Raw genomic sequence first — 26,540 nt, 5'->3', positions numbered from 1 at the left:
TTTCAAAACAAATCTGCATTTACTAACTTGGAGTGAGTGAGATGCCAGTCGTTACATACATTCCTCAAATGCAAACACACGGCATAAAAAGATCAGGTCATAAAAATTCAGCATCAGTCTAAAGATACACAACGTTATGAAAACAGGAGCTTAGTATAGTTTAGAGTACCACATCACTAACAGTACATTTTACAGTACAGATCAATGACATCAGTGGGGACACGTTAAATCATGCAAGACTTTTAAGCTGACAGCACCACAAGAGGAAAAATAAAGTGGAAATCACTCCTCACGTCAAGTTTTAGCCATTATCTCTTAACATAAACTTCACATTCCTGAGCAGGACTTCTGTCCTTTCCTGTCTTTAAATATAACAATTTGGCTGCTTGCTCACTCAAAGTGCTTAAAGCCTCACAAAACGACGGATCCGTTACTTTCTCTACAGTCCTCTTTGTGATCGAAAGCCCTCTGGAATGGTTGTTTTTGAGGTACAGGGCGTTGGATTTGTGCTCAGTTTGAGAAACTTTAAATATCATTACAACAATGATATGTGTGTTATGAATGAACCACAAAACCAAACACAAGAGGATTTATTGGTCTGGATCTTGTCTGGAGGGGCCGAACAGTATTCAGTCTGCGTTTAGGGTTTTAATGCTCAGCTACGTTTACGAGGAACTTTCCTGCTTCTCCTTCTACCAATCGTAACATCGTGAAAAACGCTTTTAGTTCTTGGAGCTGACAGTCAATGTGAGACACACATCAGGGTCCTGTAGGTGTGTCCTGACTATGTTATGGAATTTTTCTCTGTATTGGTTGAACTGCATGATGCTCTCGGGTTCTTCTGCCACCCAGAACTTATCGAATTCATACGCCAGATAGCCTGTAAGGAGGAAAGACACACATTTTTGAAAAATTTACCTTCTATCAGAAAATGTTTTTGTTTGTATACACTCACCAGGCAACTTCCTTAAATACACCTGTTCAACTGCTCATTACTGCATATTTAATTGGCTGATCACATGGCAGCAACTCAATTAGGCATGTAGACATGCTCCAAGTGGCCTACTGAAGTTCAAATTGTGACTTAAGTGACTTTTTAAGTGACTTTAAATGTGAACTGGATAGCAGTGCCAGATGGACTGGTCTGTTTCAGAAACTGCTGATCTGCTGGGATTTTTCCACACAACCATCTTTGAGTTTAAAAGGGAGGAAATATTCAGGGGTCACCAAAATTGGACAACAGAAGAAGATTGGAAAATGTCGCCTGATCTGATGAGTCTCGATTTCTGCTGCAACATTCAGAACTTGGCATAAATACCATGAACGTTTGGATCCCACCTCAGGCTGCTGCTGGTGGTGTCATATTTCCTTGGCACATTTTCTTGGCTCCTTTGTACCAGCTGGGCATCATCCAAACACCACAACCTACCTGAGTATTATTCCTGACCATGTCCACCCCATTATGATCACAGTGTTCCCATCTACTGATGGCTGCTTCCAGCAGATAACACATTATGACACAAAGCTCAGACCATCTCAAAGTGGCTTCTTACACATGACATTGAGGTCACTGTACAAAAATCCACAGTCACTATCACAGTCACACTGGCATCATGGACGTATTTTCAACAAATCTGCAACAACTGTGTGACGCCATCATGTCAATATGGGCCAAAATCTAAGAAATGTTTCCAGCACTTCATTGCCATGAAGAATTACAGCAGCTGTGAAGCCAGAGAGGGGTCCAACCCAAGATTAGCAATCTTGAGACTGCACCTAATGAAGCCACCGGTGAGTGTATAATCAGACGCACAGAACAAACAGCAGTGTGATTCGACTACTCACAGTACAGCTGATGAAAGTGCTGCAGCTCAGGCGTGCCCTGCACTGCGTTGTAGAAATGTGGTTTCAAAGCGCCACTCTTTAGCAGGCTGTAAGCCATCTCTGTCAAGTTGATCCCAACTATTGCATAGGAATACCTTTAAAAAACAAAAATGTATAAAGTGCACTGTAGAAATGACATACTGTGCATATGGAAAACGTAATTTCAAAAAATGAATAAAGTCTACATCATGCGACACAAAACACCAGTGGAAGGTATATGAATCGAAGGTCTCTTACCCTAGTTTAGGATGGTTTGCATGAGACAGCACCTGCCGAGCCTCCGCTGTGTAGTTTTCACTGAAAAAACTGCAAAGAGCCAAACAAATTAAGAGTTTATTTACGGTCTCTTGTTAACCAATAAACATGACGTCAAACAGAGTCTGCATGATTAAACATGTTGAGGTCACATCATTCTGACCTACAGATTTTAAAAATAAAGTCAATGTGTGTTTGACTGGTGCTGCTTTAATAATCTGACACATCGCTTGTCATTTTGTGTCCTCGTCCTCATCAGTCGAAAGAACAAGTGAAACGAGCGACTGACGTGTTGGGGGTTGCCTTTAAAGTCCTTCAGCCTCAAAGTCAAGCCTGTCTGACATGCTGTCACGCTCTCTTTGTCCTGTTGAATACTGGTTCTGCTGGCTCATTATTCAATACTTGGAGGAGGAGGTGTTATGACAGTGTTTCTTTTTATAATCCTCATTAACGTTCTCTTCTTTTCTTTTATACCCTTCCTACAGCTGACTGGCTGTAGAAGCCAACCTGCATGCATTTAAAGTCAGAAGTGGTGAAACAGCCACCTCTACTCCATCAGCACCACTTCTGTCTTTAGTCGCTATCTCTAGCACTGTTTAATTATTTTTCGCTGAGTTGGGAGTTACTGACAGTCCTTCTTTTCAGTCTTTGTTTCAAATATTATTTTATAGGTGAAGCCTGAATCTTGTTGGTTCAAAGCCCTCTCCTTCTTGTGTTTGTTTCTGCCGGGGCTCCCATCTACCTTACTTGGTGAGGTTTTGTGAGTAATTATTGTTGTACCCTAAAAATTATCTGTTGGGTTACACTGAGCCATGCATTTGGAGTGGAACAGTGTACCTTATACGTACCCTTTGAGCTGTATCTACAACCACCTTTCATAATCTGTGTAAGGTAATTAAAAGTATTTCTCATCAAAACTTGAGTGGAATATAATCTTAGGATAAGTACCGTTGTCGCTTCTTGTGTGTGGATCGGTTTAATCATTAGAGCCTACCAAATATAAACATTCAGCAAATTCAGCCAAAAAGCACCTGATGGGGGAAAAAATGTTTCCAAGAATCCTCAAATTTCATTACAAAACCTATAAGAGCTGATGTGTGTCAAAGTTCATGCATCTATAATCAGACAGATTGCACAAATATGACCTGCATAGCAGGCGTTCTGTTTACTGTCCAAAAAACAAACGTCACAGATTAGACTTTGCCAATAGGTACAGAGGCAAAGACCAGGACTTTAGTGTGCTGTGGACACACTGATCAAAGAGAGAGTGGTTGGGCCAAAAAAAAAAAAAAAAAGTACACATGTTTTGTGCTGACCAATAGTGTCTTCTTGGGAAAAGAGCATAAACTGTGAAAACCTTTCTGAGAACTTTGTGGTCTCAGAAAGTGGGCAGGTTGCAGTTCTTGATTCAACTATGACAGAGTTCTTCAACATAAAGCGAGGCCAAAACCAGAAGTGGACCTTATAGAAGGATGATGATTCTAAGTAAAACGAGTAAAGGAAGCTTCGCCCCAGAAAGGCAGCAGGCCCAGACAAGGTGTGTCCTAGGATGCTTAAGGCGTGTGCTGCTGAACTTGGGGAGCCGCTACAACGAGTCTTCAACCTCAGTCTGCGACTGGGGAGAGTGCCCGCCCTATGGAAGACATCCTGCATCGTCCCGGTCCCCAAAAGGAACCGGCCCAATGAGCTGAATGACTTCCGACCGGTGGCACTGACGTCACATCTTATGAAGACTCTAGAGCGGCTCTTCCTCAACCTCCTCCGACCACAGGTACAACATGCCCAGGACCCACTACAGTTTGCGTACAAGGCGGGTGTCGGAGTGGAGGATGCCATCCTGTACCTCCTACACAGAGCCCACTCACACCTGGATGGGGGAAAAGGCACGGTCAGGATACTGTTTCTTGACTTTTCCAGTGCCTTTAATACCATCCGGCCCTGTATGCTTCAGGAAAAACTGAACAGGATGGAGGTGGACCCCTGCCTGGTGGCTTGGATCTCCGACTACCTCACCGACAGACCACAGTACGTCAGGCTGAAGGACATCACGTCTGACACAGTGGTCAGCAGCACAGGAGCACCACAGGGAACTGTGCTGTCCCCTCTTCTCTTCACCCTGTACACCTCTGACTTCTGCTACAACTCTGAATTATGCCACATTCAGAAGTTTGCAGACGACACAGCCATCATGGGGTGTATCTGGGATGATCAGGAAGAGGAGTACAGAAGTCTGGTGAGGAACTTTGTCGCATGGAGTCACACAAACCACCTGCAACTCAACACCTCAAAGACTAAGGAACTGGTTGTGGACTTCGGGAGGTCTAGAGCAGGTCCACTGCCGGTTCAGATAGAGGGGGAGGAGGTGGAGGTGGTCAACAAGTACAAGTACCTCGGGCTGTGGGTGGACAATAAACTGGACTGGTCATGCAACACAGAGCACCTGTATAAAAAGCCCAAAGCCGACTGTACTTCCTCAGGAGGCTGAGGTCTTTTAACATCTGCAGGAAGCTCCTGAGGATGTTTTACCAGTCGGTGGTTGCTGGAGTACTTTTCTATGCTGTGGTGTGCTGGGGGAGCAGCACAGCAAAGAAGGACTCATCCAGGCTGGAGAAACTGATCAGGAGGGCTAGCTCTGTGGTCGGCATGAAGCTGGACACTCTGGTGACAGTGGCAGAGAAAAGGACATTAAAGAAACTGATGGACATTATGGACAATGCCAGACATCCTCTGCACACGGCCATTAACAACCAGAAGAGTCTGTTCAGTGACAGGTTGCTTCTCCCAAAGACAAGAACTAACAGACTTAAAAACTCCTTTGTCCCACACGCCATCAGACTGTTTAACTCCTCTCTGGAGGGGAGAGGGAGGGGAAACAGGAGGACAAAGGAGGGGGGAACAACTAAGCTGTAGTGCCTCTTCACCTCACTGTGCAATACCTTATGCAATACTTTTGTAAATAGTCAACAGTGCAATAGACCTCAATACTTGAAATGTGCAATTCACTTGTATTTTTATTTTTTATTCCTATTTATTCCCTTCGTATATTTTATTTATATTGTCTCATATATATATATATATATATATATATATATATATATATATATATATATATATATATATATATATATCTTTTTTTTTTTTTTTTGGTGTGTACATAAATGATACACGAAAAGTTCACATCCCCCAAAAATTCAGAATTTCGTGTTGTTGTTTTTTTTGCAATGAACTCGATGTTTGAAGGCCTTTACACTGGTACTGTACTCACACGAGGTTGATCAGCCCCAGCAGGCCCATCCCTCTGAAGTCAGTCTTGGGGTCCTCCCCTTGGAATCCAATGTCTCCCCACTGTTTGGTTATCCTGGACTCCAGCTTGACTGTTGGCATCAAAAGGTCCCAAAGCTAAACACACACACACACACGATCAAATCCGTCCACTACAATAACTTGGAAGTACAACGATTCCTAATATGACCTTGTGCCAGCATTTTAGACTCCCATCCAACAACTTACAGTGTTTCTATGCTGATGTGATGTTAGACTGTGGTATTATCTTTACTATGTCAATCGATGTTTAAAAAAAAAAATCCTAAATGCTACTTTTAGTAATGTGCAGAAATAATAATAAAACATATTTTTCCTTAGTTTCCAAATCTTGGTTCAAGTCTCATCTTAGCAGAAAGCCTGTGCATATGGACACAGCTTCACTGCTATTGCTCTAGGAGCAGGAATCCATACCTTCAAAAGCATGGCCTCGTGTTCAGGGTTGTCTGAGCTGAAGACTTCCTTTCTCAAGTCTTCTACAGATATATACAAGCTGCTATATCCTGTTATCTGCAGCAGGCAGATGTGGAGGCTCTCTTTGAACCTGCAACGGAAGATCAATTCAATCACATTCAAAAATCACTCTTACATCAAAGAATTGCAGCTGACAGGCAAAGTAACCTTACTTGGGATCTTTTGCAGGTTTGATGTTCTTCACTTTCATAATTTGATCCACGCATTGCTCTAAGCTATCCTTAGTGGTTTCCAACGCTCCTCTTAAAACCTGCAGAGGAAGAGCGCATGCTAAAGTTATAACACAGAGAGCTACCAGACAGAAATCTGGCGCAAATGCTTTTAGGTCATTTACAACCACAGTGAAAATGACTGTTTTTTCAAAGTCAAAAAGATGACACAGCTAATCTCTTCTTGCACCTGGACAGACTATTGATCTGAAAATGCTTACAAAGCCATATACACAAGCATGACATGTGTAATCAGTTCACCTAAACTTGGCTAGGGTAGTGAAAGATAAAGCAATGATTAAACTCAGGGGATATACTGCGCAATAAAAGATAAAGAGGTCAATAGTGAAGGAAAGTGTGATTCCTTTCCACATCTGTGGGCTTGGAAAGCTTTCAGATTACTTGAAAATCCACAATGCTCCAGTCCTGAGGAGTTTATTACACATATCTACACATTCTTAGTCTCCAAATACTCAATATTTTTTCAAATGTTTGACACTTAACATCTTTTACTGGCCTGACAGTGCTAAAAGTGATGAGATAACAGATTTTATTTATGACAGTGCTGAAACGTAAACTGGAAAAGAGTCCTAAAAAACACACACGCACGCCTATAAAAGCTATTTCTGCTTTAGCTTTTAAGAATGTGAGTCTTTTAAAAATAAAAAAGAGCAATTACTGTCTTGCAAAATGTATTTAAACTGTTGTTTGCCTTTTGGCTGACAGCACTTGGATTTTCTTTGTCCTGGTTTGTACATCGGCACCTAATATATTAACTTTTTTTCCATTATGGCCTATATCAAATAACTACTAACAACTAAATTTAAACTAAATGTTGTAAAAAAATGCACATCTGATACAAAGATCATCAACGATATTTGATTTCAGCCACATAAAAACAAAATCAGACAAACACACCCCCAGCATTAAAGAGCTGCAACAGGAAATCAGAGGAGCTGAACAGATTATCAGGATCACTGCCAATTAATGTTTGTGCAGACCCACCGTTTATCTTTTAACAATATAAAACAATTAGCTCAGAACTACTGAAGCAGGGCTCGCAAAATCGCTAGCCCGACGTCCCGGGGCTAGCGATTTTTCCAGTCGGGCTACCAAAATCTATCTCAGCCCTGCCCGTCGGGCTATCATAGGAAGGAAAAAATATATGTCAATGCTTTTGCATTCTTTCGGAAATGTAGCTGGGTAATTATGTCATTGGCATCGGTGAGCCACTGTCAATATGTGACATATTGAAATCGCGTTTGAATTTGCGCTTGTTTTTTGCTTTCACTTTGCAAAAGTCCAGGTGCCTTCTTTTGGCGCACCAAGTCACTCGGGTCAGAACATGGGGTGCCACCATCATCCCACTTCTGACACCAATGTGGCGAGCTCAGACAACGAGGAGACGGAGGTGTCGTTTGGTCTTGCTTCCCGTGAGCTAGCCAGGGAGCACAGCCGTTTATTGACATCTGCAGAAGAACACTGCCGCTAGCTAACTGCTCAGCGCGGCAACCGCACAGCAACAGCAACAACAACAACAACAACACACAGGGCGCCCTCTGACCCCGGAAGGACACACCGTCGCAGCGAGAGGGCGTCACCCGTCACTATGGCAACATAAACAAAACATAACTGTACAAACAGAACCCCGAACAGCCCTGGCCCGCTACAATATGCTGCTGAGAATATAGCCCAGAAGAAGCGTATAGTATAGCTTTTATTTTGGAAAGAGCCATTTCTCTGTAATAAACTCTCTTTTCCAAAGATGAGTGTTTCCTCAATCAGATACAGGTGTTACCGCGCCAGATCCGCGGCCCCGAACCGTAGTAAGGAAACCTCTGGCAGTTACTTGAAGGTTCCGTAACTGACTCGTAGCCGGCAACAGCTTACTATACAGGTCAACTCCGCTAGCAAAAAGATAGAAGGAGGCATAGGAAACTGCTTCACCGAACTTTATTTCTTCTCTAAGGCACGAACACCGCGTACAGTGGCTGAAACAGTTTACTCACAGCGAGCATCGCCTACACAACTCTGGCTGTCGAGGGAGTTATTATATTCCTTTTATTTATTTTCTTTTCGTCTCTTCTGTAGCTAACCGTTACTTTTTCCCCTTCTCCGCTCTCTCTCTTCACACATACACCAGGCAGTCCCGCTACACACATCCCGAATACATTTCCCATCAGGCTTCATCCTTAAAGGGCCATACCTGTAACACAGGGCTCGCAAAATCGCTAGCCCGACGTCCCGGGGCTAGCAATTTTTCCAGTCGGGCTACCAAAATCTATCTCAGCCCTGCCCGTCGGGCTATCATAGGAAGGAAAAAATATATGTCAATGCTTTTGCATTCTTTCGGAAATGTAGCTGGGTAATTATGTCATTGGCATCGGTGAGCCACTGTCAATATGTGACATATTGAAATCGCGTTTGAATTTGCGCTTGTTTTTTGCTTTCACTTTGCAAAAGTCCAGGTGCCTTCTTTTGGCGCACCAAGTCACTCGGGTCAGAACATGGGGTGCCACCATCATCCCACTTCTGACACCAATGTGGCGAGCTCAGACAACGAGGAGACGGAGGTGTCGTTTGGTCTTGCTTCCCGTGAGCTAGCCAGGGAGCACAGCCGTTTATTGACATCTGCAGAAGAACACTGCCGCTAGCTAACTGCTCAGCGCGGCAACCGCACAGCAACAGCAACAACAACAACAACACACAGGGCGCCCTCTGACCCCGGAAGGACACACCGTCGCAGCGAGAGGGCGTCACCCGTCACTATGGCAACATAAACAAAACATAACTGTACAAACAGAACCCCGAACAGCCCTGACCCGCTACAATATGCTGCTGAGAATATAGCCCAGAAGAAGCGTATAGTATAGCTTTTATTTTGGAAAGAGCCATTTCTCTGTAATAAACTCTCTTTTCCAAAGATGAGTGATTCCTCAATCAGATACGCAAACGCGCGTTGCAACTTCTTATCTGGTGCGAGTCTTTTATTTTGACAGCGAATGCGCACATGCGGACCACTTATGTGCACCCGTGTAAATAACATAATGTTCTGCCGGGTGTGTTGTTGGTTTTCTCTCGATTTCTGAGTCGACAAGCGCCTTTGTTACTGGGACCAGTCATTTTAAGAAAGGCCCCCATTAGAACCCATGAGAAATGCAAGAAATGCATTATTGCTCAGTCTGCAATATCTTTCCCAGAACAAACACCAATTGCAAATAACATACTAAAAATAAACCTGAAAAATCTGTTTAGAACAGCGTACTATGTTGCAAAGAGTGAACTACCACTGGCAAAATTTAGCAGTCTTTGCAAACTTCAAAAAGCAAATGGCCTAGATCTTGGTTCCACTGTCTCTTACCCGTGACTTCAGCGGAAATTTCAAATTCAGGATCTGACACAGACTGATTCATGTCCTACACAGTTCTTACAAGTTCATAGAAATTTCTGTTCAATTAGAACCAAGTATTTGAGTTGATGATTGTAATTTTTATACAATGTTGTAATTTGTTTTTCAACAATTTTTTGATTAATGTTTTGTTTCCTTTACAATATTATACATTAAAGTATAATATTGTAAAGGAAACAAAACAGGAAACAAAACATCAATCAAAAAAATTGCTCTCTTTTTTATTCGGGCTACTTACATTTATTTTTGGCTACCAAAAACTGAAGAGTCCCTGCCCGAAGGGCTACCAGGGATTTTGAAATTTTGAGAGCCCTGTGAAGGTAAGCCCGAAAGAAAAGCCAACAGTGGTAGAAGGTCCTTACCTTGTTCTTTGATGACTGAAGAGAGTACTCTGCAGGAGGACACAAGAAGCACATTAACACTGCAGAGAAAATGTGTACTAGGATGCAGACGTAGAGCAGATTTGGGGTGATTTAACGCACCTGCTTTTGTAGTCCTTGCTGCCCCTGGCTTGTGTCCAGAGCATATTCTCTGCAGCTCACATGTCCCCGTTACTTGTCTGATGAGCCATTTCAACCAGTATCTCAGGAAGGATGTGTAGACATACTCCCAGATATATCCAAACATGTTCTAGGACATAAACAGGTTAAGGTTCACAGATTACTACGGTGCGAGAAATATCCTGAAGACCCGAGGACCACAAAACTATTCTGGAGTGTAAGTTAACAGAGGTGGAGGAAGTACAGCTTTCATTATATTAAAACCACCACCTTGTACAAGAACAAACCCTGTGATGAAGTTTTACTTAGATAATCACATTTCAGAATTCAAATAGCTTTTATTAGTAAGAGTGAAAGGGAAGGTTCACAATATGCAGTGAGTCCTGCGATGATGTACGGTTTAGTGGCGATAATTAAAAGATAGAAGGCAGAGCTGAAGATGTTAAGGTTTTCATTGGGAGTGACCAGAATGGACCAGATTAGCAATGAGCACATCAGTACATCTGAGTTTTAGCGGTTTGGAGACAGAGATAGACAGGCAAGCCTGAGATGGTTTGGACATATGCAGAGGAGGGAAAAATTATGTTAAAGATGGAGCTGCCCGGGAACAAGAAAACAGGAATGCCACAGAGTAGATTCATGAAGTAGCGAAGGAGAACATGCAGAGGGTTGGGTGTGACAAAGGCATCTACTAAAAGGAAAAGCCGAAAGATGCAGGAAACATGTCTGTATTCGTAAAGTATAAATGAAAAAATAAACTAAGAAGCTAAATTATTAGTGCATTGGTGTGGTTACAGCTCATTAAGCAGAAGCTAATCTAATGCAGTTTTTTTGTTTTGTTTTCAATGAAAGAGGGCACTTTTTACAACACGATCCAGTCTTATTCTGAAGCACTAAACGGCATCAAACTGAGAACAGCTTCTTATTTTTGTCCTCCCTTCCGCATACATGAGCAGATTATTACTTCGATTCTGATTTATTTACATAGCGATAACGTTTGGCTCAAGGTACTGTAAGATAAGGCCCTACAGTATTGGAGCAATCAAGCAACTATGAGCAAACACTTTTGTGACAGTCTGAGGGAGACAGGACAAAAGGTACACTATGGGAGAGAGAACACACAAATTTAAGGACAAGCACTATATAAAAATTTGGGGAGTGAAAAGAGGTGAGTGAAGAAGAAGTGCTGAGTTTATCACATGAGGTCCTACAGCAGTCTGGGCCTGTTGCAGCATCACTAAGGAATACGTCAGTGATAGCTGATCCAGCCCTAAATATAACCTTTATGAAAAAGAACATTTTTAAGTCTAATCTTTATTATTATTAATATGTTTGTTGTTGTTGTTGTTGTTTTTATGGACATGGAGTATATTGTGTTCAATTGATATATGTTAGTGCTAAAATACACAATTTAACCAACACTTTTATGACACAGTGAATAAATGCCCGTGAATATTACAGGCAAATAAGTTATTCCAACACCTCTAACTTATATTGAACTTTGGATTTGATGGATTTTGCTTCCTGAGTTGGACTCATGTTGCAGATGCACTTCACTGCCGTCTGTCACAGTGACAGTGACCACGTTTTTGAAGCCACTGAGGAAGTACTCTGCTACAAGCAGAGTAATCTATTGCTCAGTGCAAGACATGATTAGTTAATCGTGGGTCATCGCTAAATGCGAATTAACATCCAACAATAAAAGCGCCGAGTGGGTATGAGAGAAGAGCCCACGCTCCTACAGCCAAAACAATGGCTAGCACTGATGCTAATGCTAAGTTCGGACATACGTGGTCATTCAGTTTATTTACAGGCACTCTGGGAGTTTAATGGGGCTTTTGAAAGCGGTGCATGTTGATGCTAGCGAAGTGGTAGTGAGCCACTTTTGATATTAATTACGTAAAGGAGCATACCGGCTTCTAAATTCCCCCAAATGACCCGGTTCAGACAACAGGTTGTCATTGTCATTCGTCTGACTGGTAGCTAGCAACACCACGCTAACCTACTTTAAGTTTCGTACGAGTAGCTGATGCGTTGGGCAATATTTACCGTGAGAGAGTGGTGATGCTCGTCTTACTCTCCAGTCGTAGGGAAAGCGATGCCAGACCCAGGATACAGTCTAACTTAGCCGCAGGCGGGTGGTAAGGTTAGCGGCGGTTCGCCTGACAACAGGCTGGCTGTGATGCGTTCACTGTCTATACAACTATACCGTCTATGCCACGCACACAGCTACACAAGTCTCCCAGGTGACACAAGACAGGCTCTTCTTTCTAACCAAGACTTAAACATTGTTTCTAAATGTTCAACTAAGAAGTTAAAACAATTAACAGTCCATGACACACCTCGAAACTTGGGTTGAATTTATCACTAAGGATTAATATCGTGATGTCTTTGAACACAGCATGATAGTTTCTAGTGCTGCTACAGCGCCATCTACTGCCCGCAGTGGTCATGACTGCGCAGACAACTTCACAACTACACAGTCTAAAATTTGAACCAGACACGAAATTTCAGTTAAGTGCAATAAAAACTTACTGGACTTAATAATAAAATGAGATCAAATATATAGAAAAGATCTTTAGTTTGAAATTTTCTCAATTTGATGAAATTTCATTCTAATAAAAATATGAAAGTAAAGATAATCTAAAAAAAAAAAAAAAACCCTTCACTTGAAACTAAAGGAAACTAAACTGAAAACATAACTTTGAAATAAAAACAAATAAAAACAAAAAACTAACTGAAATAACTCAGACAAGAAAATCCCAACTGCAGGTAGTAGCTGGAAGCTAATCAGATAATCAGATATTGCATTTTCCAATATTAGCCACAAGATGATGCCAAATTCACAAAATGTGTGCTACACTGTCTATCATAGGGCTGTTTATAGAAAACAGTCATATTATGCTGCTGATAATGGTCAACAAGCCTCCATTATTCCATTGTCCGTTCAATTTTTTTAAATGGTGAAAACACACGGCACATAAAGACCCACCACTGTGTCACTTTATCGAAAGGGGCTGCATAAAAGCCCTCACCCTTACCCATTAATCTGCTTTATCGACAATGTATGCAGCCTATTCTGAGATGCTTACCAACGGTGCTCTCAGCTGTAATTAAGTCACAGTCTGCTTTCTCACCTAATCAGTCCCTCGGGGCTTTTAAAGGCAGGACGTCTATCACATACAATTACTGCAGTCCAAGCCCTGCCTCAGACCCAGGCTGTATTTAAATAAGGAATCCCCCCCACTAACACAGACTGTATTGACAGTGTGATAGATCAGGGTGAATAAGAGAGTAGTCTATAATGCTACAATTTCGTTTTAACAACCCGGACAGACTTTGCACAAAAGCCCTTCAGATTCGATGAAGTGCTTTAGAAAGTGGTAGGCTACTAAATGTTAGCGCTCTCTGTCAGTGCTGTTATCCACGAGGATGAGATGCAGAAGGGGTGTCACAAAACTAAAGCAAAGATCCAATGATGTCAGCAAGTACAACAACTCCTAAAAGACAAATCAAGTCAATAATATCACCTAAAGGGAGCCATACGAACGCGTTTGTATGGATCGCTGTCTCCGTGAGAAGGATGGCACTGTGTAACTGCTTCCACAACTTTATACTGTCTTCGACATCAAAATTAAAACCAGGCTGGTTTCTGTATTTCTTGGTTTACTCATTCTGATCTACATTTTAATCTGCCGGTGATTACAAGAATTCGCTGTGAAAGTCATTTAAAACATGGGAAAATACTTGTTATAGTTTCCACAGCCCAAGGAGAGTAATCGAGACATCCTTGTTTAAATCTGTACACCTCCAGTGCAGTAGTTTCCACATTTTAAAATTCATGATCCTTTAAATTCCTCTTTGAGATTCATAACATTCCAGTGAGCTGTGAGCTTGCATAAAGTTATTAATGTTTCTGTCCTGATCAGCATTGCTGCTCTTTCGTATGTCTTATCATACATTTCACCAACCATCCATCCATTTATCCAGATGCCCCTACCTGAGTCTGGCTCTGCCTAAAAGCGAATTCTACATTCAACAAAAATATAAACGCAACACCTTTGTTACTGCTCCCATTCCCCATGGGATGGACGTAGAGACCTAAAATTCATTCCAGATACACAATATAACCATCCCTCCCAAACAGTGGTCACAAATCAGTCCAAATGTGTGGTAGTGGGCACATCTGCTATATTGAGATAATCCATCCCACCTCACAGGTGTGCCACATCAGGATGCTGATCTGACATCATGAGTAGTGCACAGGTGTACCTCAGACTGCCCACAACAAAAGGCCACCCTGGAATGTGCAGTTTTGTCTCACAGCAAAATGCCACAAGCAATGAGGGAGCATGCAATTGCCATGCTGACAGCAGGAATGTCAACCAGATCTGTCGCCCGTGCATTGAATGTTCATTTCTCAACCATAAGCCGTCTCCACAGGCGTTTCAGAGAATATGGCAGCACATCCAACCGGCCTTACAACCGCAGACCTCCAGCCCAGGACCTCCACATCCAGCAGGTTCACCTCCAAGATCGTCTGAGACCAGCCACCCAGACAGCTGCTGGAACAATTGGTTTGCACAACCAAACAATTTCTGCACAAACTGTCAGAAACCGTCTCAGGGACGCTCAACTGCATGCCCGTCGTCCTCATCGGGGTCTTGACCTGACTCCAGCTCGTCGCCGTAACAGACTTGTGTGGGCAAATGCTCACATTCGATGGCGTCTGGCACGTTGGAGAGGTGTGCGCTTCACGGATGAATCATGGTTCACATTGTTCAGGGCAGATGGCAGCTGAGAATGTCCCAGTTCTTGCATGGCCAGCATACTCACCGGACATGTCACCCATTGAGCATGTTCGGGATGTGCTTGACCGGCGTATACGACAGCGTGTACCAGTTCCCACGAATATCCAACAACCTCTCACAGCCATTGAAGTGGAGTGGACCAACATTCCACAGGCCACAATTGACAATCTGATAGACTCCATGCGACGATGTGTTGCACTGCATGAGGCAAATAGTGGTCACACCAGATACTGACCGGTTCTGGGTCCCCAGACCCCCAATAGCGCAAAAAACTGCACATTCCAGGGTGGCCTTTTGTTGTGGGCAGTCTGAGGTACACCTGTGCACTACTCATGATGTCAGATCAGCATCCTGATGTGGCACACCTGTGAGGTGGGATGGATTATCTCAATATAGCAGATGTGCCCACTACCACACATTTGGACTGATTTGTGACCACTGTTTGGGAGGGATGGTTATATTGTGTATCTGGAATGAATTTTAGGTCTCTACGTCCATCCCATGGGGAATGGGAGCAGTAACAAAGGTGTTGCGTTTATATTTTTGTTGAGTGTATTTCCCCACTTTCGCCAAAATGCTTGCTCGCAGATTCTCTCTAATATTCCAAAATCACCTTAAACGACAGTATAAAGCACATTGAGACACCTGTTACTGGATCGTCGTCTTCTTTATCATTACATTCATGTTAATGTTCAGGGGCAGGGACCCGTGTGTGTGGGATTTGTAACTACTGTGGAAAAAATGCACACTCTTGTGTAAAGTCAGAGTTAGCTTTATTGTCAATTCTGCAGTATGTACAACACACACACAGGATCGAAATTTTGTAACCCTTAACCCACTGTGTGTTACTAGAACGAATCAAAGAATAGTTAAGAATATGAGATGCAGACGAAAGTAAATACGTGATATCAAAGTATAGATATGAATTATATAAGATATATTAAAGCCTAAATATAATTACTGATGTCTATGTATAAAAATATAAAGCAGTGTAAAGCAGGCTCATTCATAATGAACAGTTATTTGGACAGAATCACTTATGTATTTTTTAACTACATGAGCCACATTTTTCTCCGTGTTATCAGCAAAGTGCAAAGTCTTAAGCTGTCTCCGACTCATTTGCATAAGCACGTTGCAAACCACAGAAAATCTTTAATGCGATTTTTTCTGTAGTAATAGTTAATGACACCAATTGTAACCGACAGGCTCTTATTGTAGAGGCTCTTTATTCACCACATCTGCCGAAAGCACAGAGAAATATTTCTTCATTTTGAAAATAATGTAGATGTAAAATAAATGAACGCGATCTCGCTAAAGCATGCTCCAAAAAAGAACCGCATGAAAGTCGACCCATTTCTCAATAACACAAATGGGAGCAGAAAAACCAAAAACCTCTCCTCTTGGAATATTATGGTCTACGTTAGGAGGCAGAAAGCGCAGGGAACTAAAACTAATTAATTTCAGGACCAAGTGACCCTCCTGTGAAAGCCTGCGGCTGTTACAATGCTGCTTCCATTCGCATCTTCTCCACCCCTCCCCATTCATCCATTCATCTGGTTAACTCTGGATTGCCCTGCCAAGACCAGTTCAGTCTGGGATAGCGCACAAACCATGATCGGCTCGTCACATTTTTTTTTCTTTTTGTTTTTGTAAGCACGAGCCAGCAGTGATGAAGACCTCGGAGTCAGCGGTGACTGATTGCGCACGGTCAGTCAGTCAAGGTGCTTAAATTTTGTGCCTGACTGTGGTGGATCGATACCTCTAAGACCCATATTCTACGTGGAAGGCGTGGCTTGGTGTCATCTACACAGGCTGACTTTTCCATATTCATCCCTAGGTTTTTTTTTTTCTTTCTTTTTTTCCCCCTCGTCTCACTGACGCGCAATCGGCACCCAACGGCACGGGGCATAAATCGTCTCGCAAGGTAAGCCGCCTTCATCTTTTCAAGCTCTCTTATACTGTGAGATGTTAAATTCGCCCGCAAGGTCAAATCAAACCAGCAAGCATCGGTGGCTTCTGAGGCGCTGAATTGGGGCAAGAGGCTACAGTGCACGACATGGATCTTAATTGGCCTGAATAGATCGTGTGCACCGCTTGCATGCGGGATCTTTCATGTGCGCCGTTTTGCATGAATACAGTCTGTACGTAGTCTGTCCACACTTACGGTTATTTCTTAACTGCACTGGCAAAAGAAGAAGAAGAAGTAGAAGAAAAGGGAACACAAAAAAGCCCAGACACCGAGGCGTTTATTTGTCATATATTTAATAACACCCAGGATATGCTTTCCATAAATATTTGCGCTTTGACAACAGACAGACAGATGCATAGTGGCAGAGCACAAACAACCCGGCTACACCTGTCCATGACCCACACCAGTAACCTACTATTCTGTGCTGTTCGAGTCACACGTTGGGGGGGGTGCTCTATAGGGCTACCGAGTGCGTCAGATTATCATGGTTAAAAGAGTGTGACGGGAATATTTATTCTTTAGTCTCGCCTTATCAGATACAAGTATAACCTGGAAAGCTGTTCGGTTTCCCACTGCTACTCCTAAAGAAGAGGATGCTGGTGTGATGAAGGAGAATGCCTCTAGATCAGATTGATGTTGTTACCTTTACTGAGATGAACTACACTGATCATCAGTGGATGTCACCGAAATGGAAAAGGCCCATTAATGCCACCCATCGAATTATCATTCAGTGTGTTCTTCATTTGCTTTAGAGATAGTTTTCCATGATTACATCCTTGACCACAGCACAGCTCATCTGTCCAACTCCAAAGGGTCACATATTTCAGCTGTCTGCCGAGTGCTGGGTCATTACTTGCAGAATTGGCTGGATACTTTTACACATTCAGGACACAGACTGAGATGAAGCCATTCATCAGGCCTTGGACAAAGAAACTGTTGATCACTGTGTAGAATTTAAAACAGATAAAGGACAAACGAGGGTGATGCTGGTTATAAATTTACTTGTGGTTGTCAAAAAAAAATGAAACTTTAAATGAGTGATTATGAGTGATTTTCAGTCCCTCAGGTATGTATTTTAAATCTACCCAATTATATTCAACACAAAGATTAAAGGATAATTGACATATGATATTGTTACTAAGTGGCTAGCTTGCCATTGGCAATATCTCACAGCATCACAACATTTAATTAAACCGAGTCAACGGGCTAGCATGGGGAGACTCAGTTCATTTCATTCATTATTCACATCTCTTTGTATGCTGTAATATTCAATTGCGATAACTTCAGCTGATTTATGAATGACACGCTGTTGGGCGTAGTTTTATTTACGGTAGGATTTGTAAAATGAGAAAAACAGCGGTTAGATCAAACGCCACCAGATGTGTGGCATCCACAGTTTTAATCAAAGATCTGTTTTATCTGTAAGCACTTTGAGTCTAAATGTCGCATACTACTACTTTGTTTACGCAGCATTTTCTTATCATACTTTTACATTTTCTACATTCAGTGCAATCAGTCAAGAGGTTTAATATGCAAAATGTGATGGATGCTTATAAAATCTCTGGAGTTTCATTTATTTCCATGTTCTGGAAAAATAAATCATGCATCAGTTGCAGCACAAAGATGATGTTGAGTTTAAAGGAGAATGTGGAGATCAATGAACCAAAAACTACCTCCATAAATATTATTATGTTATATGTTAAAAGTTATAAGTTCATTCGATTATTAAAGTTGGAATCACATATTATATTCTTAGTCAGGTGCAGGTCTCTCGCTGTTCTCTGTCCTGGCTGGTTGATAACTGTTGAGTAAAATTGTCTTGCAGAAATCACCTTGGTCTGGAGTCTGGTCTGATTATAATCATCTGAATAAAGGTGTAATTGTTGTGATAAGCTTAATGATTAAAAACTTCAACTGAGTCTACTTCTGTTTTCCTCCTTTAGGAAATTGCAAAAAGTTAATGATAGCACAGCGTGCATCCGTTTCCATCTTTGGATATACGGCAATATTTGAAGACTGAAGCAGTGACTCCGCCATGGGAACTAACCCAAAAAGGACAGTAACAGTCCAGATGGTGCCTCAGCTGGCTGGGGTGGACACACTGGGCAACAAGGAGTCTAATGCCAACTGGGCTAAAGAGCCCAACCTCAAAGTCTCTCAGGTTTGTCCAAAACCCACCCTCAGATCTCCCGACAAGCAGGATAACCTGTCTCTGACGACTGCTAACGCCGCCCCCCACACAGAAAAAACAGGTTGTAAGGGAGGGGAACCAGTTACCACTGTGTCAGACAAATCAGCTCCAGGCAATGGAAACCAGATAAAATCTGAGCAAGTGTCAGGTGGAGACCACCAAACACCAAACCTGTCTGTAACAGGCCGAGAGGTGGGTGAGGCAGGAGCTGACCAGCGGGATTCTAATGCTAACATGAAAACTCTGAGCCCAACCAGTGAAATGGGCACGTGTAAGGCCAGTTCGCTGTCTCCTGTTGCAGCATCGGGCACCGACACGAACAGCAGTGAGTACAAAGTAAAAAACCCAGTTGCACCAGAAGAGAAGCAGGTACGGCTGACACCCTCAGTAGAAACTACAGCACGAGAGAAAAGTAATGAACGCCTTTCTCCGAATGACAAAAAACGTAACGACAGTGATGTAAGGAGTACAGCATCTGAAGTACAAGATAATAAAGAAACCATTTCCAATCCCCAAAGCAGGGACATGGCTATCCCACAGAAATCTAAAGAGACTGGTCATATGCAAGGTTGCTCATCAACGTCTGTTTCTTTACAAGATCCATCAAAACCCAAGAAAAGCATGGAAACTCCGCTAAGCTCAGCCAAAGCCCCATCTGAGAGTAAAGATGCAGGAGCTGGACCAACAAACGAAAACTCACGGTCAACGCGCCCAGAGAAGGAATTTGCAACAGTATCGAGACCGCAGGTCTCCTCAGATAAACACCAGCCAGTGTCCTCACAGAAAGACTCATCCTCTCTGCCCCAGGCGACAAAAAGCACGCAGGCATCCGAGCAGGTGGCTGAAGGAAGCAGCCAGACTGACACAGCTGTCTTTGAAGGGCAGCGGGACTCCAAGCTCTACACGGAGGCTTCGACAATGACCTCATCGCTATCACCAGCCCCGGTCAAAAAGTGTCATGATATGGAGGTTCAGGCAGTAGCTAAAATGTGCAGTAAGGCTGTGGCCACGAGTCCTAGTCTGCTGCCTTTCCCTGTGACCCACAGGCCAAGCAGTGGTGCAGTCCCAGGAGAGGAGAGCCTGGCTGTAGTCTACCAGGTGAAAAGCGGCACCGCGACTGATCCGAAGTCAGAGAGACTCACTGTAGAGGCACAAATGTGCCCCAACCAAAACACCGGCATGGTTTTCCAATCAGAAACTTTGTCACAACAGCATGACTCCAGGCTAGGAGCCAAGCCTAAAGAAGCGGGCGCAGCTCTGTGCAACATCCAGCCGGTTTATCAAATCAACATTGAACACAGCGAACCCAAGAAGCAAGCCGCAAAAACAGCCACGGCTGAAACTCCTTCTCTCAGATCAGGGATGCCCCCAGAGACAGCCGTTGTTCCTGTGCCTGGATGTGCTGACAGCAACACTGCTGCGCAGGCCCTGCCAAAAACAACGACAACAGCACCAACGACAACAGCACCGACAACAACAGCAGCAGCAGCACCAGCAGCAAACACCACATCCAAGTCAGAGCTCACTAAAAATAGAGATGTGAGTGCAAAAGAAAAAAGCAAAGAAGCAGGAAGTAAAGCCCAGAGTAAGGAGACAAATTCTGGCAAAAAGAAGGTGGAACCGGAGAGAAGCGACAAAGAGGACGATCAGTCACGGAAGCAGAAAGGAAAGAGCATCCACGACGTCGTCTGGGACGAACAGGGCATGACGTGGGAGGTCTACGGGGCTTCCGTGGACCCCGAATCACTCGGCTTTGCAATTCAGAGCCACTTACAGAGCAAAATAAAGGAGCAAGAGAGGAAACTGATGGTCCAGACCTCGCTGCGAAAGTCAATCTCTGGTGCTGATTCGCCGCGACATGGCAGCAAGAACAAAAGGAGGCAGCAGAACATTTTCAGGTCAATGCTGCAAAATGTCAGACGGCCCAACTGCTGCGTGCGCCCCCCTCCCTCCTCCGTCCTCGAGTAGCACAGGACAGAGGTAGCCATTGTCAGACTCCTCCCATTTCCTAGAGGTCAAAACGTTTTCCCTCCCCTCATCAAGATTTTCAATGCCAAGTGAAACATTGACGCCGATCCCTGTAAGTAAGTATACTGGAATGTCGTAGCATAAAAGAGTCAATACTTGTGATGATGTTTGTGATCCAACAAGGTAGGAAATAGAAATATCAAATGAAACAAACAAGAATTAAATAAAAAAAACAAACTTATTTTTTAGAAATCAATATGAGAGAGAACACAGTTTTTTAATAAAAATAAAGAAAACAAAACAAAGGCAATAACAGTGAAACGCATGTATTTCAGTTACAGTGACAGTTGTATGACCTAATATGAAGTCCAAACCTTCACAGCAAGAGGCACTGATCATGGGATAGACATACTAACTCACTGTCAGGATATCTGTGCAAATATATTCAACCGACGTCTCATCGCATCTGGTGCATTTGATATATGTTCATGAGGTGTTTTCGTTTGTTTCCGGGGCCCTATATTTATCAGGTTGCTGTGTTTTCTTTTCTTTTTAGTGAGTACTTAAAGGGGGCACTGTATGCATACATGTACGCTGTTCGATCTCTGTTCTTCTTTGGTTTTCTATTAAAGTAAGCAAAAAAATGCGTTGACTTTTACAACGTCATTTCTCACTTTTCGTGGGTGTAGTGTTTCTGTCCTGGTGATTCTTTTGTTTTGTTTCTAAAGGAGATTCCACGTGTAAATCGAATGCAAAAACATTTATTTCGTCAGGACTCACACACAAGAATAAACGGTTTTGAAAATAAATATTTAAAAGACTAAATGATAAATCAGAGTAAAGATGCAGTCCTTAAAGAGAGCATGAAGTACGTTCAGAGTGAAAGATTTGCTCCAAACTATAGGCACAGGTTTTAGTTGAGCACTTGCAGAGGAGGAATATTAAAGGGCTTGTATCCACCCCTCAGTACATTTTAGGGGGAACGTCTCCCCATGTCCATGTCCTGAAATCTACAGCTATGCTTCCCAGGAGGAAACTAAGCCACTATGTTTCCTCCTGGGAGTCTTGGGTAGAGTTGGGGTCCTTATGTATGGAGACTGCAGGTTTTCTCTGTGCATGCCAGCTGTAATCTTCAGAAACATGCATGTCTTCTGTCACTGTGCTTTTACCAAGTTTACATGTGGAGTTGGTCCTCGGTGGCTGAATGTATTGAGTATTAGTTTCCCTTTAGCTTCCCTGTATTGATCAATAAGCTTATCTCTTTCACTGACAAGGTATTTAATGCTTGAATATTCAAAAATAAAATGTTGTGGGTTCAGACAGGCAAATTTTAAAACCAGTACTTGCTGTAGCATAAATTCTACACTTTTTGTGTGAAAGAAGGTTTTAAAGAAACAACAACTACAGCATGACTCAGAGTAAAATAAATAAATGAGCATAGAGTGATATATACTATTTTAATCTGAGGACGACTTCGGATGCTGCATAAAAACCTGCTAAAGTCAGAGACACAAAGCCAGCCGGCGTAAGAAGACGCAGCAGTGACTAACTGTTTCCTTTTTTTTCAAAGAGGGACCTGATGTTGAAGTTTTAAAATAAAGAGGTTGAAATCAGAAGGTGTTAAAAGTGTACTCGCGGGAAATGACAAATTTCCTTTGCCTAGCTATCTCAATTTTTTTTAATCTTTGAATGGATATAAACATGCAGTAATACATCTGCAGCAGTGAAGTGTCCACCTTTGATGCTGCGGAAAATATACGCTCGCCACTTCAGGGCCTCGGCTTGTTGCGGCCTGAAGTCTGAGTCAAAGCACAGATTTAAAAGAGATTGTTTTGAGAAGAACTCTTAATGTGAAAACTGATTTTTATCTGCATTTACCTGAAAAAGAAACCGCTTTATTACGAGCAGCTGAAACGTCAGGTCAGTGGCAGGATAATTTTACCGTTTTTGAAGAAACAGAGAGAAAACAGACCTGCGGGACACAAACAGATCTGACTGTTATCGGCTGATTTTTAAAACGTATAGCGACTCAAAGGGAGTCATTTCTGGAAAGTAAAATATTTGAATAGTTTAAATTGCCCAAGGGCAGGCTTTGGGGTCAAGGGAAGTCGCTTTGTTGCTTTTAACTCCTAAAATCTGATCATTTTAGGGCTGCAGGGCCTTGAACCAGTTTGTACTTTCATCTAAAGGTTTTGCAGCTGTTTTGACTCAGTTAAAAAAAACAAAAAACTCACGCTTTGGTAGCAGATTAATCATTTAGGTCCCAGAAAACATGGCAAACATTGGCTATTTTCAGCTTCTGAAATGTAAGAATTCAGTTCAGGGTCACATGGGGGTTGAACACCAACAAGCTGTCACGGGGCAAGACGTGTTTTCCTAAAACTTGGGCTAATGTTTGGACAAAACGATTCATCTGCTTCAGGTTCCAAGAATTTTTATTTTTTCTTTATTTGCTAATATTGCACATTGGATGATGGAGTGCCGAATGCGCATAATTGCAGAGATCTCTGTGTATGATTTGCCTGCACGCCTAACTGAACCAGCTCTGTCCTTTGTGTGTTCTCCAGCCTTTTCTTTCCAAGGCCCTTTCTAAAACACTTCAGAGTGAATTTACTGTCTTGAGTGGCGTAACACTGATTTCAGGCGACTGCTCTTACTTTCTTAACAAGCACGTCTCTACATATTAACGTCAGGGCGTGATAACAAGAACGAAAAAGTCCTCTATGCCCGTTGTGCTGTGAAATGTCACAACCTGTAAAGAACAGCGCAGTGTATATCTGTCCCACCCAATACCTGACTGGATTTTGTGAAACCAAAGCTCTTTCCACAAAAAACAAAAGCAGGAAATCTGTTTTCGTCTTCTGCTACAGCGCTGACTGAAAGGTGTCAAACCAAACTGTAACATCGTTTCAGATTCCAAGTTCAGTCTCAGGCAGTTGATGCTTTCTCTCTCCTTTCCATCAAGTTCAGTTTCACACTCTTACATTTCTGTAGGCCTGGTCACCAGCCTTAATTCGTATTCTTTCACCCCGGCTTTAATTAGCCACGTTTCAATTTTTAATAACCCCCTACTCACTGTGTCATTATGACCGGTTCCTATTTGGAAGTGCAGATTAGATTTGGCCACAGGCGGTGGGTAACACTGGGAAAGATTTACAATGACAAGGAGCACGGGGAGAGATTTCAAAGTGATACCACCCGCTGCTGCAACTAAAAGAGGACAGAGTTTAGCATGCCTTCAGTGTTCACCTGTTTGGCTGCACTTGTTGTGACCTCCGTGGGTGTTTTAATGAAATGTGGCCTTTTTCCTGGTTTTAAACATGTTAATAATTCTCTTTTAAATACCAAATAATAAACATGATGAACACTGAAGCTCTGTTTACTACAGAAAGTAGGACTCTCAACAGTTCTGACTAAACACAACCAAAATCCTCAGAAAATATTTTTTTTCATCAACAACTGATGACTCATCACAAAAGATTAAGCTACATCAAAGGATGCTTAAGCTCATAATATCTGTTAGTTACATTCATTGGTGTTCTAGATCTTTTCTAGAGAAATATATACTCTCACCAGCAGTGTTGGTCAAGTTACTTGAAAAAAGTAATCAGTAACTAATTACGATTACTCCCCCAAAAAAGTAATCCCGTTACTTTACTGATTACTTATTTTCAAAAGTAATTAATTACTTAGTTACTTAGTTACTTTTTAAAAACACAATTTACAACCTGAATAGGTGATAAAGCGATAGATCTTTCAGCCCAATTCTACTTTTTCTGCATAATCCATCATACAAAATGTAATCAAATGGAAAAGTCTCTTTTTAAAACTTGTTTTATTAGTTTTAACCTTTTAACTTTATGCATCAAGCAAAAATTTAATTATATGCAACATTCTCTGACTGGAAGAAATTTGTTTAACATTTAAACCTATTTTCTGCACATTCCAGCACATAAAATACATATTTTTTGTGTGTTTAAACTCACTCTTTCAAATAGATGCAAGTAAAACACAGCAGAAAATAAATAACATCAAAGACTCGGCGGTCCTGTTGCTCTATTTTCACCTGTAAAGCAGGAGCGGGGTAGGCGGAGGTTTACCCTGGTGCAGGTGTGCCGCAGCGGTCAGTGGAAGAATCCACGAGTTTCTCTGTGAGTTTCCCATTACGTGGTAGTGCACTCGGTGCTTGCTTGGAAGTTTAGGGGTTTTTTTCGCTGTAAAAAGAAGTTTTCTTCCCACGCACGATGGACGCTAATGTTTTTGTCACTTTTTATGGAATCAAACTCAAAGTAAGGTCAGTACTTCCACGTTTTAAACGCTGCACGCTCATACTCTCTCCCGCACTCGATATATGATCCATTGTTGATCTGCACACAGCTGTTGTCATGAACGTCGCACTCGCTTACGTCACTGTCATGAGACATTCTTGCAAAAAATCACGGTTTTAGTAACGCAGTAACGCAGCGTTCCTACGGGAAAGTAACGGCAATCTAATTACCGTTTTTGCAATAGTAATCCCTTACTTTACTCGTTACCAGGAAAAAGTAATCAGATTACAGTAACGGGTTACAAGTAACGCGTTACTGCCCATCTCTGCTCACCAGTCACTTTACTAGGCACATCTTGTTAGTACTGGGCTGGACCCACTGTTGCCTTCAGAGCTCCTTTAATCATTTGTGACAAGGATTCAACAAAGTGTTGGAAATATTCCTCAGATTTCGGTCCATGTTGACATGATGGCATCACACAGCTGTTGCAGATTTGTTGGCTGCACATCCATGATGTGAACCTCCTGTTCCACCACATCCCAAAGGTGCTCTGTTGGACTGAGATCTCATGACTGTGGACTCACTGTGATGTTCAAGAAACCAGTCTGAGATTATTTGAGCTTTGTTTGGGATCTGGTATCCTGCTGGTCATAAAGGGATGGACATGGTCAGCAAAAACTCAAAGGCTGTGGTCTCATGGTCCTGGGCCTTCAACTCAGTTTTTGTGTTTATGTTCTAAGATCTATATTGGTGTCTCTTGAGCTCAGTCTTCTCTATTCTCATCTCTGCGTCTTTCAGCCTTCCCAGTCATGTACCCATGTCTGCACTAACAGCATTAACGCTGATTATTAATTCAGTCCTGCGTTTTTGGGTCCACAGCTCTGCCTGTCACACACCTAAACCTGTGGATATGACAAAGGTGCATAAATGATGCTCATTTACTCCAAAGTGTGCAAAGAAAATATCCTCCACACCCTTACACCACCAGCAGCTAGCTTGGACTGATGAAATGAGGCAGGATGGATTTCATGCTTTTTTCCAATCATCTATTGTCTAGTTTTGGTCCACGTGAACTGTAGCCTTAGTTTCCTTAGCTGACGTGAGTGAATCCTGTTGTGGTCTTCTGCTGCCGTAGTTGGATGTATGCAGAGATGCTCTTCTGTAAACATCGGTTGTAATGAGTAGTTATTTGAGTTACTGTTGCCTTCCTGTAAGCTCAAAGCAGTTTACCATTTTCCTCTGACCTGTGGCACCAACAAGGCATTTTCAGTCAGTGTATAG

At 42.4% G+C, this 26,540-nt stretch overlaps 2 protein-coding genes across 4 annotated transcripts; one reads left to right on the top strand and one right to left on the bottom strand.

Annotated features, from left to right (window-relative positions):
* elmod2 (ELMO/CED-12 domain containing 2) lies at positions 1–13,193 on the bottom strand. 2 transcript variants are annotated; one of them, XM_026171309.1, is made up of 9 exons: positions 13,145–13,193; positions 10,035–10,182; positions 9,915–9,943; positions 6,087–6,184; positions 5,875–6,004; positions 5,405–5,538; positions 2,122–2,190; positions 1,846–1,979; positions 1–880 (listed from the first exon to the last, which is right to left on the bottom strand). In XM_026171309.1, exons 2-9 carry the CDS (start codon positions 10,177–10,179, stop codon positions 723–725), a joined length of 897 nt encoding a protein of 298 aa, XP_026027094.1. In that variant the 5' UTR covers positions 10,180–10,182; positions 13,145–13,193; the 3' UTR covers positions 1–722. The 2 variants fall into 2 exon arrangements, with proteins under 2 accessions (XP_026027094.1, XP_026027093.1); XM_026171308.1 differs by lacking the exon at positions 13,145–13,193 and adding an exon at positions 12,102–12,280.
* On the top strand, positions 11,133–21,669 carry gprin3b (GPRIN family member 3b). 2 transcript variants are annotated; one of them, XM_026171304.1, is made up of 2 exons: positions 11,133–11,220; positions 18,776–21,669. In XM_026171304.1, the coding sequence occupies exon 2, from the start codon at positions 18,868–18,870 to the stop codon at positions 20,989–20,991; it is 2,124 nt and encodes a 707-aa protein (XP_026027089.1). In that variant the 5' UTR covers positions 11,133–11,220; positions 18,776–18,867; the 3' UTR covers positions 20,992–21,669. The 2 variants fall into 2 exon arrangements, with proteins under 2 accessions (XP_026027089.1, XP_026027088.1); XM_026171303.1 differs by lacking the exon at positions 11,133–11,220 and adding an exon at positions 16,367–16,787.
* Positions 21,670–26,540: the final 4,871 nt, after the last annotated feature.

Source organism: Astatotilapia calliptera, chromosome 6, assembly GCF_900246225.1.
Source record: "Astatotilapia calliptera chromosome 6, fAstCal1.2, whole genome shotgun sequence".
Taxonomy (NCBI): Eukaryota; Metazoa; Chordata; class Actinopteri; order Cichliformes; family Cichlidae; genus Astatotilapia; species Astatotilapia calliptera.
The sequence above is the reverse complement of the archived record's forward strand: the minus strand, read 5'-3'. Positions and strand labels throughout refer to the sequence as shown.

Excerpts from the sequence above, each read along its gene's own strand:
- elmod2 (XM_026171309.1), bottom strand. The coding sequence starts at position 10,179 with ATGTTTGGATATATCTGGGAGTATGTCTACACATCCTTCCTGAGATAC. Across the intron at positions 6,185-9,914 it reads TTCAGTCATCAAAGAACAAG|GTTTTAAGAGGAGCGTTGGA; the intron begins GTAAGGACCTTC and ends CTTCCTCTGCAG. Across the intron at positions 6,005-6,086 it reads AAACCTGCAAAAGATCCCAA|GTTCAAAGAGAGCCTCCACA; the intron begins GTAAGGTTACTT and ends CTTCCGTTGCAG.
- gprin3b (XM_026171304.1), top strand. The coding sequence starts at position 18,868 with ATGGGAACTAACCCAAAAAGGACAGTAACAGTCCAGATGGTGCCTCAG.